General features: G+C 33.0%; 1 protein-coding gene across 1 annotated transcript; it reads right to left on the bottom strand.

Annotated features, from left to right (window-relative positions):
• Positions 1–3,408: 3,408 nt before the first annotated feature.
• On the bottom strand, positions 3,409–5,182 carry LOC120139224 (NEP1-interacting protein 1-like). The gene is made up of 5 exons (XM_039154533.1): positions 4,806–5,182; positions 4,199–4,377; positions 4,004–4,087; positions 3,744–3,911; positions 3,409–3,658 (listed from the first exon to the last, which is right to left on the bottom strand). The coding sequence occupies exons 1-5, from the start codon at positions 4,957–4,959 to the stop codon at positions 3,536–3,538; spliced, it is 708 nt and encodes a 235-aa protein (XP_039010464.1). The 5' UTR covers positions 4,960–5,182; the 3' UTR covers positions 3,409–3,535.
• Positions 5,183–14,207: the final 9,025 nt, after the last annotated feature.

Below are 14,207 nucleotides of genomic sequence, written 5' to 3'. Positions count from 1 at the left end.
GCAGCTGGCCTTTATTACATGTTTTTAAAATTTCCCAACGACTATAACTCATCTCGAACGGTCATAGATGGCTAGCAACTCATTCCACACAATAAAAATACTCCAAGGACACTTGAAGAAGGTTACTACACCTCTCTTAGAGATCATGAGAAAAGGGTTTTCATTCCTATTTCCTTCATTTTTCTCTTCTACATAAGTGTATAGAGCTTAATTGAACATCTTTTGTTTTTATTATTGATTACAAAATTTTGTTGTGGGTTTTAATTTTACTAAATTTCCACTGTTTAACAGAAATTACTCAATTGTCAGAATTTAGTTTCTTACTAAAACTCCTCTCGATTAATATGGTACCAAAATAAAATTGTGATATGTTGTGAACAGAAATTGAGCCTATAATTTTGTTTCATGATTGAATCCTACCGGCTCAACAAAATTTCAAGGCATCATGATAGGAAATGTTGTTTTATTTGACCATGTTAAATCTGACAAAATAGAGGACGATTCTCCCATTATTAGAGAGGATGAGACAGCGTTGTCACCACATTCACTACTATTGAAATTTGAGAAAGATTTTTACTCCTGATGCTGGAACTACATCTGAATGGATGTCCAATACTCTGTATTAAGTGTATAGTATTTGTAATACTACTAGAGAATTATGAGTGGCATTTGACCATGAATACAAAATAAAAGATGTTGGCACTAAAAAACCTTTGCCATAAATTTTTGGGTTGTCACATAACATGTACGAGAAACAATTTTTGTAACACCCCAAATTCCAGGCTAGTAGTTTTGAGTTTATCCGAGAGACTTATGGACCCCATGGATTTGGTAATTTAAGCACAAAATAAAAGATGATGGCACTAAAAAAATTTGCCATAAATTTCTGGGTTGTCACATAACATGTACGAGAAACTATTTTTGTAACACCCCAAATTCCAGACTAGTAGTTTTGAGTTTATCCGAGAGACTTGTGGACCCCATGAATTTGGTAATTTAAGTCGTTGGGCTTAATTGGGTTGGAATTTGCCTAACTAATCATAAAAAGGAGATTTTTTAATTGTGGAAAGATGAGAAATGACCAAAAGCAGAAATACCCCATTTTAGAGGATGATAACTTTTATATCTCTCATATCATTTTCCTCATTTCATTTCCATTTTCTTCCTCCTTTCTCTCCAAGCTCCATAAACCAAGGGTAAGTCTTTTGAGTCATTCCTTACTTCTTTTCAAGCTTCATTTTCATTCTTAATCCCTTCAACAAAATCAATTTAATGTTTCAAGTCTTAGATTCTTTGGTTGCAAGAAATTTTTTTCATCCAAGTCATGGTGGAGGATGATTGCTAGCTAAAGGGACTTCATTTTGGAATTCAAACATCATTGCAATGTATTTCTAATCCTTTGAAGTATTAAGCTTTCATAAATTTCAAGAATTTGTTAAGATTTGTGTATATGACCATTTTAGAGTTCAAACTTGATTCATAACATAGATGATGTTTTAAATGTAAAGAAAGCGTTTTTATGACACTTTAAGACCCTAAATAACTACCCACAACATTAGTACATGATTTAGAATCAAACCAAGGCTTTTGGAGTGAATTTAGGCATTTTCTCGAGCCTAAATTAACCATTTTAGGGTTTGAGTATCGATACTGGGATGGACAATATCGATATTGGATGAATTTAGGTAAAAATTAGGGATTTTAGGTAGAGATTATCGATACTGCCAAGGGAGTATTGATATTTCCCCTACAGTATCGATACTCAAGGTGACAATATTGATACTAAGCCCCCATTTCAGCAACATAATGTTTTTGGTACCGATACTCATAGGAGTATTAATACTTGACCCTAGATATCGTACTGACCCTAGAGAAATATACAGTTTAGATATACCCACATAGAGATAGATCAACCGGTTAGGGTCTAAGAGCTAATAACGTAGGATGATATCGATACTGGGATGGACAATATCGATATTGGATGAATTTAGGTAAAAATTAGGGATTTTAGGTAGAGATTATCGATACTGCCAAGGGAGTATTGATATTTCCCCTACAGTATCGATACTCAAGGTGACAATATTGATACTAAGCCCCCATTTCAGCAACATAATGTACTTTTGGTACCGATACTCATAGGAGTATTAATACTTGACCCTAGAGTATCGATACTTGACCCTAGAGTATCAATACTACAAGTAGTGTATCGATACTACCCACATCAGATGATCAGATTCAACTCGGTTAGGGTCCGTAAGAGCTAGGGATGATACGTAAGGATAGAACTTAGTCCGCGAGGGACGTAAATGGCCAAAGTGGCCCAGCGACACTTGTACGAGTGGGTTACAACCAGTGTAACCATAGCAGACGTAACGCGTCCAAGTATCATTAGTTGAATTTGTTTGATATATTATTAAATTTTTGTAATGGGTGTAATTTACTCTAATATTTAATATAAATGTTGCATTTATTTTGTTATTTACTCTAATATTTAATTTCTCCAAGGAACTTGTAGAATGCAATCCCAAACAAAATTTCACCTTGCTTCCAGAGTAAACTTTCTCCTTGTTCCATGCAGGTCTGTTTTGAAGGTTCAAAGGAACCAGCTTAATCTTGTCTTGCAAACCCTGCAACTCAACAAATTCACAACTATTATTTACTTGAAAAACTGGGGAAAAGGAAAACTAATCCACAAATCAGGAAGAAAAAACATGAAAGAATAGTGTAAACCAAAAACCAGGGAGTTAGACAACCTCATAATTCCTGGCGATCTACACACGCCGTGCAAAAGGGCATGTATAAGTCATGTACAACCTTCAAAAGAAGAAGAAAAGAGTCAACTTTATTATGTAGCATTAAACACAAGCAAAAATAAATAGTTGTTTAAAAAAACCAGAGGAAGACAATTGTAAAAGCACCGAGAGAACAAAGAGTGAAATCTGGTGGTTCCATCAAAGAGATCTGGTGGCTCTGCGGTAGCATCCAATGGAGGAGGCAAACACTCAGCAGCCATTGCCACCGGTGAAAGTTACATTTAATCGAATTAAAATAATGACTAATTTGATCAAACATGTAAATATTGAGAATCAAATATATAATTGTTGAAGATTCACGAGTTGTCCGGCGTGGATGAGATTCTAACATCAAAGTCAACCCAGTAAGGTCATGTCGGAAAGTGGAAGATAATAGAACTGAAACCCTTTTCTTTGTATGAATAAAAGCATAGTGTACACAATCATGTGAAACTGATCACATGGTTAAAAGCTCAACTACACTCCGTACTGGATTCAATATGAAGATGGGCAATTACATGTTCGAAAAAGCTTTTATACAATGGGCTAATTGAGTACAATGTTTGAGATCGCAGCTCCGACCTGACCCATGGTCATCCCTATCTGCGATATATAATTTACGTAGACAGAATAGGCAAACATTCGATTTGATGAATAAATACAAGCAGCAGCCCAGTCAAGTAACAGCAGTATAAATAAAAACATAAACACCTCATCTAATTGTATAGTTTACAAAAATATCATTACAGATCCCTTCTGCATAATGGACAAGAAGCATGATTAAGAAGCCACTTATCTATGCAAGGAAGGTGGAACATGTGATGGCACTGTGGCAAGCTCCTAACCGTTTCTCTGAGCTGAAAGTCCTGCATTAAGATGAAACAGAACTCCGATTAGCTTCTTATATGTTACTAGTTTTAAAATCGAATCTATACGAACTTGGACTTGGACCTGAAGGCAAACTGAACAGGAAACTTTCTCCCCAGAAGCATCACCAATGTTGTTTTTAGTGATTGTGGTCTTTGGGATTTTTTCAACCAAATCTCCTGCCAATCCTTTAACATCCCCGGTGTCGAAGATGTTCTGGACCTCCTCAAAAGCTATTTCAGTAGCTCCCATCTGATAACAGAAACTGAATATCATAAGGAAATTGCCATTTGATGGAACCATCACTTTTTTTCCAAACAAACCACTATGCTTTGCATATTTACCTGACTCTGGACGGCACTCAGCATCGCGGGACCAATTCGTTCCCGGACAAGTCTCCCACTTAGAAGGCTTGCAATGACATCAATCTGCACAAGTTGCAGGGAAAATAAGTTAGCAATATCCCTGTTTTCATTGACATAGAAACTAGCAACCAAATCAAACCAGTGATATCAGTATACACAAACAAAACTGCTCACCAAATAAAGCAAACATCCTATCCTGGATTCATCAGATTGCCAAAGAACAAGAGAAGATTCAAAAACTTCGATAGAAAAAACCGCTCCAGAAATAGCCCCCACTGCAGCACCTCGGAGGAATCCGCTCTCCGTCTCTTGTCCTATCAAAGCCCCAGTCATGGCCCCTAATAGTGTGCCCACTGCACACATAAAATGTCAATCTCTTCACCAATATTTGACTACATAAAGCTTATTCTCGGTCTCAAGCATTAATTGTAAGAAACTAGACAACACTGCCATTAACTCTAGGTGTATTTTGGAAATAAAAGAACAAATTCATTCAAAATTGCTTTGTCTGCAAGCAAAATACTTCCATAGTACATAATCCAACAAAACAACTATAACAGCAACATAATTAGATTTATCTCCTATCCCATAATAATATTTGCTTTATAATAAATATCATACTCGGAGCAAAACAGCAATATGAGAAATCAAATTCAGTTTATTGCAACATGGATGCTTTGAATGAAAACAAAATTATAAAAAATAGATCCGCAACGAGAATCCAAAAAGCTTTAATAGAAACAATGAAGCAAAACAGAGAAGAGGAGAGAAAGAAACGAACCTAATGCAAAGAAGAAGGTTAAGATCGCAGAGAAAATGTTCCCAACAATGGCAGAAAGGCCGAAACTGCAAAAATCTTTAAGCTTTTCAATGAAATCTCCAAACAAAGAAGGCGAGGAGCGAGGTAAACGAGATGGGTATTCGTGAAATTCCATTCCTTTTTCACTTTCTTTCAATGAAATCCCCAAATAGAGGTTGTGATGATCTACAGCTCGAGGGATTTGAGAACCAAGGAAAAGCTTATATATACGAGAAAAAAAGTAGAAGAAGAGGAAAGCTTAGTGGTGAAGAGATGCAAAATGAGAGTTAAATCAACCAACTCGCATTTAAAGCTTGATTATCTTTGTTGGAGGGCTCTCTCTTTCTCTCTCTCTCCCACTCCTCTTTGTTAACATGAAATTGTCTTGACCCACCCCCCAATTTAATACACCAACAAAGGGTTTTAAATACATACATAAAACAAGTAATTAAACACTACTGATACTGTTCATTGTCAACTCATAATAATAATAATAATAATAATAAGCCCCGATATATATTTTTACTCTTTTCTATAAATTCCAAAAAAAAAATTATTTTCTTGAAATAAAATTAAGGGTAAATTACACAATCATAGTAGGTTTCGTTATCTAATAATCCAGCTGATTTTTTTAAAAGAAAAAAAAATCTAAAAGTGATTGAGAATTAATTTGAGGTTTAAACAAGTTGCTATAGTGTGCGTAGAATTTATTAGGAGGGGATGAGTTTTATAAAAAATAATAAAAAATAAGAATTTGACACGAGAGAGTGATGAATTTCATACAATTTTGTTCTAATTCATATGACAAGTTTTATTTTTTAAATATATTTTATGAAACTCCCCATTCTAGTAGCAAGTTTCACGTGCATTGTAACAAATGATCTAGGTCTTAAAATAATTCTCAAACACCCTATTTTTCAAAAAAAAAATCCACCCATAATATTCTCAAAATTTAAACAAGTATAGTTTGTCATTTTTAATCAAATTATTTTTTTGATCATAACTAATATTATATTTTTTATTTTGGATATTTATTAAAATGTAGTTGTTAATTTAACGAAAATAAGAATATTAAATGATATAATAATAGTTTAGTCCCAAAACTTTATACGTTCAACATGTTTATTTTAATTTCAATTAATTCAATAAATCTTTATTATTTAAAATATTATCGATTTAGTCTTTATTTTAATACTTAATAATATAATAAATTTAATCCTCTAATAATATTATAACATATACCATTGTCTTATTAAAACAAAAATATAATGGATAAATTACAATTTTGGTAACAAAACTTTACACTCTATCATATTTCACTCTCTGTATTTAAATCTTTTCAATTTCCTCACTAAACTTAATATATTATTTTTTTATCACTCGGTCGTTAAATAGTTAACAAAGTTAAAATGAGCAGTTATATAGATGCAAAACGATATCTTTTTGGTGATTTTTTTAAAACGATGTCTTTTTTTATGCCGTTAATTTTATAACATCGGAGTAACCAGAATAGGAGAGAGAGTAAAGCTCAATGACAAAAAAATCTAATGCATTAGGTTTAGTGAAAAATTAAAATCTTTTTAAAGTTCGATAAACAAAATAAGAAAAAAAAGAATAAAATTCAGTGATAAAATTTATAAGTTACCCAAATATAGTCGAAAGAAGCTGCTACCAAGATTCAAACCCGGGACTAAGTTGATTTATGTTATTTTTTGAAAAAGAAATATTATTTAGATAATACTCGACCGTGCAAAAGACGCTCGTAGGGTTAATTTTAAGATTTTTTGAGGAATTGTTCCGTGCTATCTATGAGCGACGACGAAATACGCAATATTAGATATTGGTCAATGAATTAAAAGTTTATACGTTTAATCATTTTATTAGAATATTAAATTTATTAAATAATTAAAATGATGTCTGAATTGATAAAACTTTAAATATTGATGATTGATTAGGTTATTTTGAATTATGATAAATTAATATAACATATAAATTTTAGAGATTAAAAATTATTATTGTATCATATTATAATTTATATTAAATCAACGGTCAAATAATAGGAGATCAAAATAGAAAACTAACATTATCTAGTCAAGCAAAACTCAACTGAATTGCTTTACTTTTGCTTTCATCTTTTTTTTTTCTTTTCTGTAATTGTTTGTTTGTTCTTTCCTGTCAACATGATTTCCACGAAAGTAAGATGCTTGTTTGTTTCCTTTTAACTTTCATAAACTCGCTCTAATTGGGTTTTTTTTATTGGTAAACTATATTGGTGGTTCCTTTTATTTTCAGTCTGTTTTATTTAAATCACTAATTCAAAGAAGCAATATTTTGGTGAGTTATATTATCGGTTTATTTTTTCACCCTCTTCGATCAAAAAAACCCAAAGTTTATTTTTCTTCTAAAATTTCTCTCCTCTAACCCTAACCCACATCCTTGCCCTCGTTGTCACCACCGCATGTGCACTCTCACTGTTGTGTCAGCAACTACGCCTTTGTATTGAACCTAAGCTCTCGCCTTCACGTTCGTCTAAACTTCAAGCCCCAACAATTATCGAACTTTCACTTCTTCCCATGGCCTCAACATCTCAAGATGACTTTGTTTATACTCATCGACATGATGTTGCAATACATTGGCTCTGGAAATTAGCCAAAGCTCATGTTTATGAAAATAATGTTAGTGTCCATCAACTTGTAAATCACTACAAACAATACAGTTTCAAAATCTGAGTCTAGTTTAGATCATATTAGATTGATTCAGATTTTGCTACATTCTCATCAGATTCAATTTTTAATTAATGGAAGTGGGATAATTGAGGCTTTTTCTAGAACTAAAAAAAATGCCATGGAACTAAAAAGGTTGAGTTGTATTTCAGTTGTTGATACACTTGAAGGGTTCCTTTTCGTCGGAGCTAACACGAACCACAGCCGAAGGTGGTGGTAAAGGCAACTATGATGAGGGTTAGGGTTCAAGTTAGATGAAATAAACTTTGGGAGAAAAATGGATTTTTTTAAGATAGTAGAAAATAAGTTTTTTGAACGTCCATGTGTTGAATTTGAAATTAACTATTTTTTAACCTGCAACATTATTGGAGAGTTAATGACTTATTTATTCATTAATTATTAATTGATACTAGTGTGCCTTTGGCTTTTTTTTTTAATAATCGTCGGTATCCGATCTATTGATTGATTAATCCAAATCGAATATTTCAAAGACAAGAGTGTACCTTTAGCTTTAATTAATTTAATTATGAATTCAGTGAGTTTGGTATCCACATAAGTTTTATGAAATGGTGATTTAACACGATATTTTAAGCCAACAAGAGGTATAAGGTAAGGAAATCCTTTTTCTAACTATTTTTTTATGTTGTACAATGAGAAGTTGTCACATTTGATTAGCAGCCTTATACGATCATATAAGATCATTTTTCTAATTGATAAAAATGTAATATATTAGAATTAATATAAAAAATTAAATAAATATAATTGAATATTTTTATCATATTCGTTATATGAGATGAAATGTGATTTTCATCCAATCATAACATGCCTTTTTATTTTTCTAACTGCACACATTTTAAAAAAACAGTAACTAAAATTAAGTAAATTTTTTAAATATTTATTAAAAGAATAAAAAAAATTTGTATCTTAAACCTTAATCGAACTTTCTGAATCCAACAAAAAAATTAGAGAAAAAGTAGATTATATATTTTTAAGAGGGGGAGGGACTTATATAGGGGGTTGGGGGAGGGGGAAAGGCGGGAAGGGAGAGAGAAAGACCAGGGACGGGGTGGGAACCTAGGGGGCTAGAAAAGATCCAACAAAATCGCGTTTTGTAGGAAGTATCTTTGCCAGGTGAGCATAAAGTGCGTTCCACATGCAGCACTTCCCATGTGGCAGGTTAGATCAGCTAATACACACTCTGTACAAAGCATCTTTGTTGAGTGGGATTAACACGTAGCCAAAACACATTCTATATAACGCGTCTTATTTTCATATTGCACGAAAGAGTGATATTTCGATAAATATTTGTAAAAGGGTACTATTTTAATATTTTTTTTATTTTTCTAACTGCACACATTTTAAAAAAACAGTAACTAAAATTAAGTAAATTTTTTAAATATTTATTAAAAGAATAAAAAAAATTTGTATCTTAAACCTTAAATCGAACTTTCTGAATCCAACAGAAAAAAATTAGAGAAAAAGTAGATTATATGATTTTTAAGAGGGGGAGGGGACTTATATAGGGGGTTGGGGGAGGGGGAAAGGCGGGAAAGGGAGAGAGAAAGACCAGGGACGGGGTGGGAACCTAGGGGGCTAGAAAAGATCCAACAAAATCGCGTTTTGTAGGAAGTATCTTTGCCAGGTGAGCATAAAGTGCGTTCCACATGCAGCACTTCCCATGTGGCAGGTTAGATCAGCTAATACACACTCTGTACAAAGCATCTTTGTTGAGTGGGATTAACACGTAGCCAAAACACATTCTATATAACGCGTCTTATTTTCATATTGCACGAAAGAGTGATATTTCGATAAATATTTGTAAAAGGGTACTATTTTAATATTTTTTTTATTTTTGAGTGAACTTTAAGTAAAAATGTTTTAGATCAATCCAGATAGATGTAATTCAATTTTTAAATTTTGTACAATTCATTCCAATGATAATAAGCTAGGTTGCTTCTTAGTCTTCTTTAATCTCAATATAATGATAAAAATAATATATTATTCTTTATTTATTTATTATTTAAAACCAAGAGCCATATTATACCCACATTTAATTAATTAATTTATTCTTTTAGTTGTATTTATTTTTTTAAAACTTTTTGGTACAAATTTATTAATAAAACAATTAAAATAATATTTAAAGAATTTAATTAATTTTTAAAATTTATTTATATAATATTAAATTAATTATTCAAATTAAATAAATCATGTAAAATTTCATAGGCGAAAATCAAAAGAAACCAACTAAAATATTGCATGCCTTTCAAGTTAAGATGATGGTGCCATTGATGGGGGAATGATGCAACCTTTGCACTTGCATCACCATTGCCACATTATTGATGTTATAAGTTCATCCATCTAAGTTTCAATATACCACACTCCAAAATTGCATCATCACCTTTGAATTTTAGGTATATATTGAAATGATTGCTTGCATCTAAATTTTATACTATTTCTTTTATTCCCATTATCATCGCCATCATACACACATTTCTTAATTGCATGCTTCCTCATTGAATAAATTCATTAAAACACCAATAAATGTGTATTAATTGTTCAAATATTTAATTGCTAGTAAAAATTTGAAATTGCTGCCGAAGCAACGAGAAAGAGGAGGTTGAGGTGCTGCTTTCAGTATGTGACCGACAATAGATAAATGAATGTCAAATCCCGACCCTGTTATTATGATGGTAATTTTTCTAATTATTTAGTTTTTTTTTACAACACTAAACTCAAATATATGACCTTATTTTAAAAAAAATTAATATTTTATTTCATTAAAGTAACTTGTTATTGTTGGGTTTAGTGTTTTTAATTTATTTTAGTTTTAGCTAAATAGATTCAAGGCAAGCAAGTGCTTTCATGTATAATCTTTTTCTTACCCTATAAGGTAGGGAACCAATATATGTCCTCATCAAAGAGATTATACACACGTTTTTAGTGAAGACTTGAGAGTTGCTATATCTTTGATAAAATTTTGTCAAAAACAAAATCCGAAATTTCTCGAACAAAATAGAATAATTAATGGTGCTATTTTAATTCCCCACCCCTTTAATGAAGATGTTAATATCAAAGAAATGACTGGTTTTACCTGTGGCTGCTGGGATTTTTTTGTTTTGTGGAACGTAAAAAGATTTGCTGATGTAATGCTTTATGATTTTCTTTTTGTTTCTTCTGCAAGAGAGAGAGGACTGGAAGAAAAATCTCCGGCCTATGCATTTGTCCGTGAACAAGATTTCAATATGTTTTGCAATCAAAATTCAAATCTTTTTAATTTAACAATAAATTCCTTAATCCAAATTTACTGCTGTTGAGTGGACAAGATTGGTGTCCCCTTAAGAAAAGTGGCCCCAAGATTGCAGCTATGTCTATATTAGTGAATGTGAGCAGTGCACTAAACATAAAATAGTTACTTGTACGGAATGCTAGAGGTATAATTGTTCAATGTACCCCAAACTAAAAAAAAACTATGCTAAACAGCAACATGAAGTTAGGAATATCGAGATGCAAAACATGATGATTTCACCAAATTATCATTTTCAATAGTTTAAAAAATAAATTCTTACTACTATATAGATATATTAATAATAATGATAAAAAAAATTCATTTTCGATCTTTCCAAACTTAGATCATTCAATAGAATCAATTATCATAATTGGTCTCAAAAGATAATTATATTTAACGAACAACTTGACGACGACTAGATCCCCTTTAATCCCCATATCATCGAAGAAGCCTTAGGTTCTATAGCAGACTTCAACGTTGATAATGTCATCAAAGCCAAGTATGGAAAGAACAATAAAATAGTAAAAGGTCATTTGTTAAACCATATTGCTAACATGTATCAAAAAGGTATCCCTTTTCAGTCAAGAAACTTTGATCGTCGTTTGACTTCCAACTGTTGCTCCGTGATCGACACCGCCCATACCATGGTGTTCATTACATAATCCTAATTCTAACGGTGGTAGCCTCATTGTCGTCATCGCCAGAATGTGGAGGGGTGAGAGAAAGAAAATTCCCGATGTTATCGAATCGAGCTCTCCGCCGTTCACCGTTATGAACCGAGGCTGGTAAGTACCTTAAAATGCTTAAAATAATTATTAGATTTTTTCCACAATTTTTCCAACCCTCAACAGCCCTGCACACGCCTCCACTGCGCGTGGGGAAGTCCCAGAGAAATGTATTCTCTCAAATTGAACTCGATCCATTTGAGTCTATAATGGGTGAGGATCGAGGGTCTGACAGCCCAAGGGGGCACATACAATAATGACAATTCGAGTACCTTTCCCTGTATAGTCGAAACCATGCATATAGTGAACCATAGAATTATTACCCAATGTAGAGCCATATCGAACCTCAGTCCGTCAGTAGGTACTGAAATAAGTGTACACAAAGAATGAACTTACTTTAACCTTTTCTCCTTACTTTAATTTTGTAGGATATATTTACTCTTTTCAAATAAAATCATGTGAATTAGAAAAGTATGTGGTTAAATTTTAATTGCCAAACAATGCATGTGGGTAGATAACAAGCACTTCTTTAAAGGTTCTAGTGTCCATCATCGTTGGTTTTTTCATCCTTCTTACATGGGGTTGGGACTTATCCTTTGAGGGAGTGTTTTGCTTAACAGTAGTTGGGGTCACTTTTATTTGGTTACCATACACCTTCCTTTCGTTTCCTTTTTTCCACATCACAACTCGCCTCTGATGATCGTTTGAATCTCACAAAACATAAATTCGTTTTATTAAGTCTCCTTTTCTTATTCCAGTACGCAACGTATACATCCAAAACTTCTCCATAGACTTCGAAGGCTTCCTTCAACGCATCCTGGTGAACCCTTTGGTGGGTTTATAGAAAGTGACCCGCCTGCCCGACCTGACCCACATTTCCGACCCGATCCAACTCAACCCAGTCCAACCAGAGTCAAACTAGTCAACCGTTGACCGACCATTGACCAATCGTTGACCTTTGGTCGTTGATCGTTGACCTTTGGCCGTTGATCGTTGACCGACTGTTCACCGTTGACTGTTGACCGGTGTAGGCTTTCTTTTGAAAACTTCCATCCAAACATTTTTCGATGTCCTAAGTCTGATTTTCCGATCTATTTTGTCCAATTTTAACCTGAAAGCCTTGAATCGAGCCCGTTAATCTAAAAATGCTTAGTATTTTAAGCAATTTGCTTATTTATTTGAGATTTGGTAATGAAATTGATACGAGTATATATATTTTTATGAAGGTGCTCGTGTTTCTCCCGACCGTGTGTCGATTAGATCCGATGTTTCCCATCCTTTAGATCTGCTCGATCCGCATTCTCCAAGAGTTACTCGTAGGTTTCTGTAAATTGTTTAAATATAGGTTTTATTATTCATATTAGGGTTTCGATATAGATTTTATGATTCGTAGGATCTAGCGTTGTCGCTGATCGTGATCAACAGACTCGATAGTAGGTTTCCTTATCAGACTACTCAGACCGATACAAGTGTTTTTCATGATGATGTTACATTACTATTTTAAATTATTTATCTGAATTGCTTTAGATTTATGATAATATTGAATATTTTTATGAGTCGATATCTGATTTTCTGAATATCAGTTATCTGATATCTGATTTACCGTATATTTATGAACTGATCTCTAGTTACTACATTTCTGTATATGATTTTTGAGTATGAAATATTTTCATGTTTTAATGGATTAAACTATTATTTTCACTCGAATACATACATGTTTATTACTGTCATTGGGTGTATTATTGGAGGAAGTATCTCAGGCCTAGTCCATGACTTGTAAGACTTTATCACAAGCTCTCTGCTTTATGCTCAGGGTAAGTCCTTACAGCAAGTCCTTATGTTATATATAGAAGGCCCTTACCAGCTGTACAAGTGAGTGTATGGTTCTCGGGAACCTACACATTTTGTTGATTGGATGGGGGTAGTGTTCATATTTTTAAAATATGTTTGATGAACTAATTTTTACTGAAGTATTTTATCTATATATATATATATATATATATATTTATTGTATGAACCTTTCTTATGACTAATTTAATATTATACTGTTATATGGATTTTAATGTTTTAAATATGAAAAAAATTCTTGAATACGATTTGTAACCACCTAGATTTGGACATAATGTTCAGGCTGGGTCTAGGGGTTACACTTGGTGGCATCAGATCCATTGGTTTTAAACAATCAGATTGTGGATGAATTCTAAACTCTGGAATTTTAGACATTTTTAAAAAATCGTGTACCATATTTTATGAGTTTTAAATATATTCGAGATTCTTAATATTAATCCAACTTAGGTTCAAATTCTTTCTGTAGAGCATTGTAGATTTATCTGATGAGTGCTGCTAGAGGTCGTAGGCCATGTCGTGGCCGTGGTTGAGGGTGAGTGACTCGATTATATGTTACGATAGATGATCTGATGTCACCTCGATATCCACATGTTTCACATGTAGATCCGTCTATTTCTCATGATGATCCGGTTACACCTGCGAGAGACACTCCCGTCACTGAGGACAAGGACATTGATATGGATGAGGATGACATTAATAGAGTTGTTTTCTGCATGTTCTGGAGAGCTGCTAGAGTCCCTGGTAATATGTCTGCGGTCAAGATTTTGAAGTGTTTGGTAAATGCTGGTGTAGTTTCGATTGA

Source organism: Hibiscus syriacus, unplaced genomic scaffold (assembly GCF_006381635.1).
Source record: "Hibiscus syriacus cultivar Baekdansim isolate YM2019G1 unplaced genomic scaffold, ASM638163v2 tig00110733_pilon, whole genome shotgun sequence".
Lineage (NCBI taxonomy): Eukaryota > Viridiplantae > Streptophyta > Magnoliopsida > Malvales > Malvaceae > Hibiscus > Hibiscus syriacus.
This window is presented reverse-complemented; position numbering and strand designations above follow the sequence as displayed.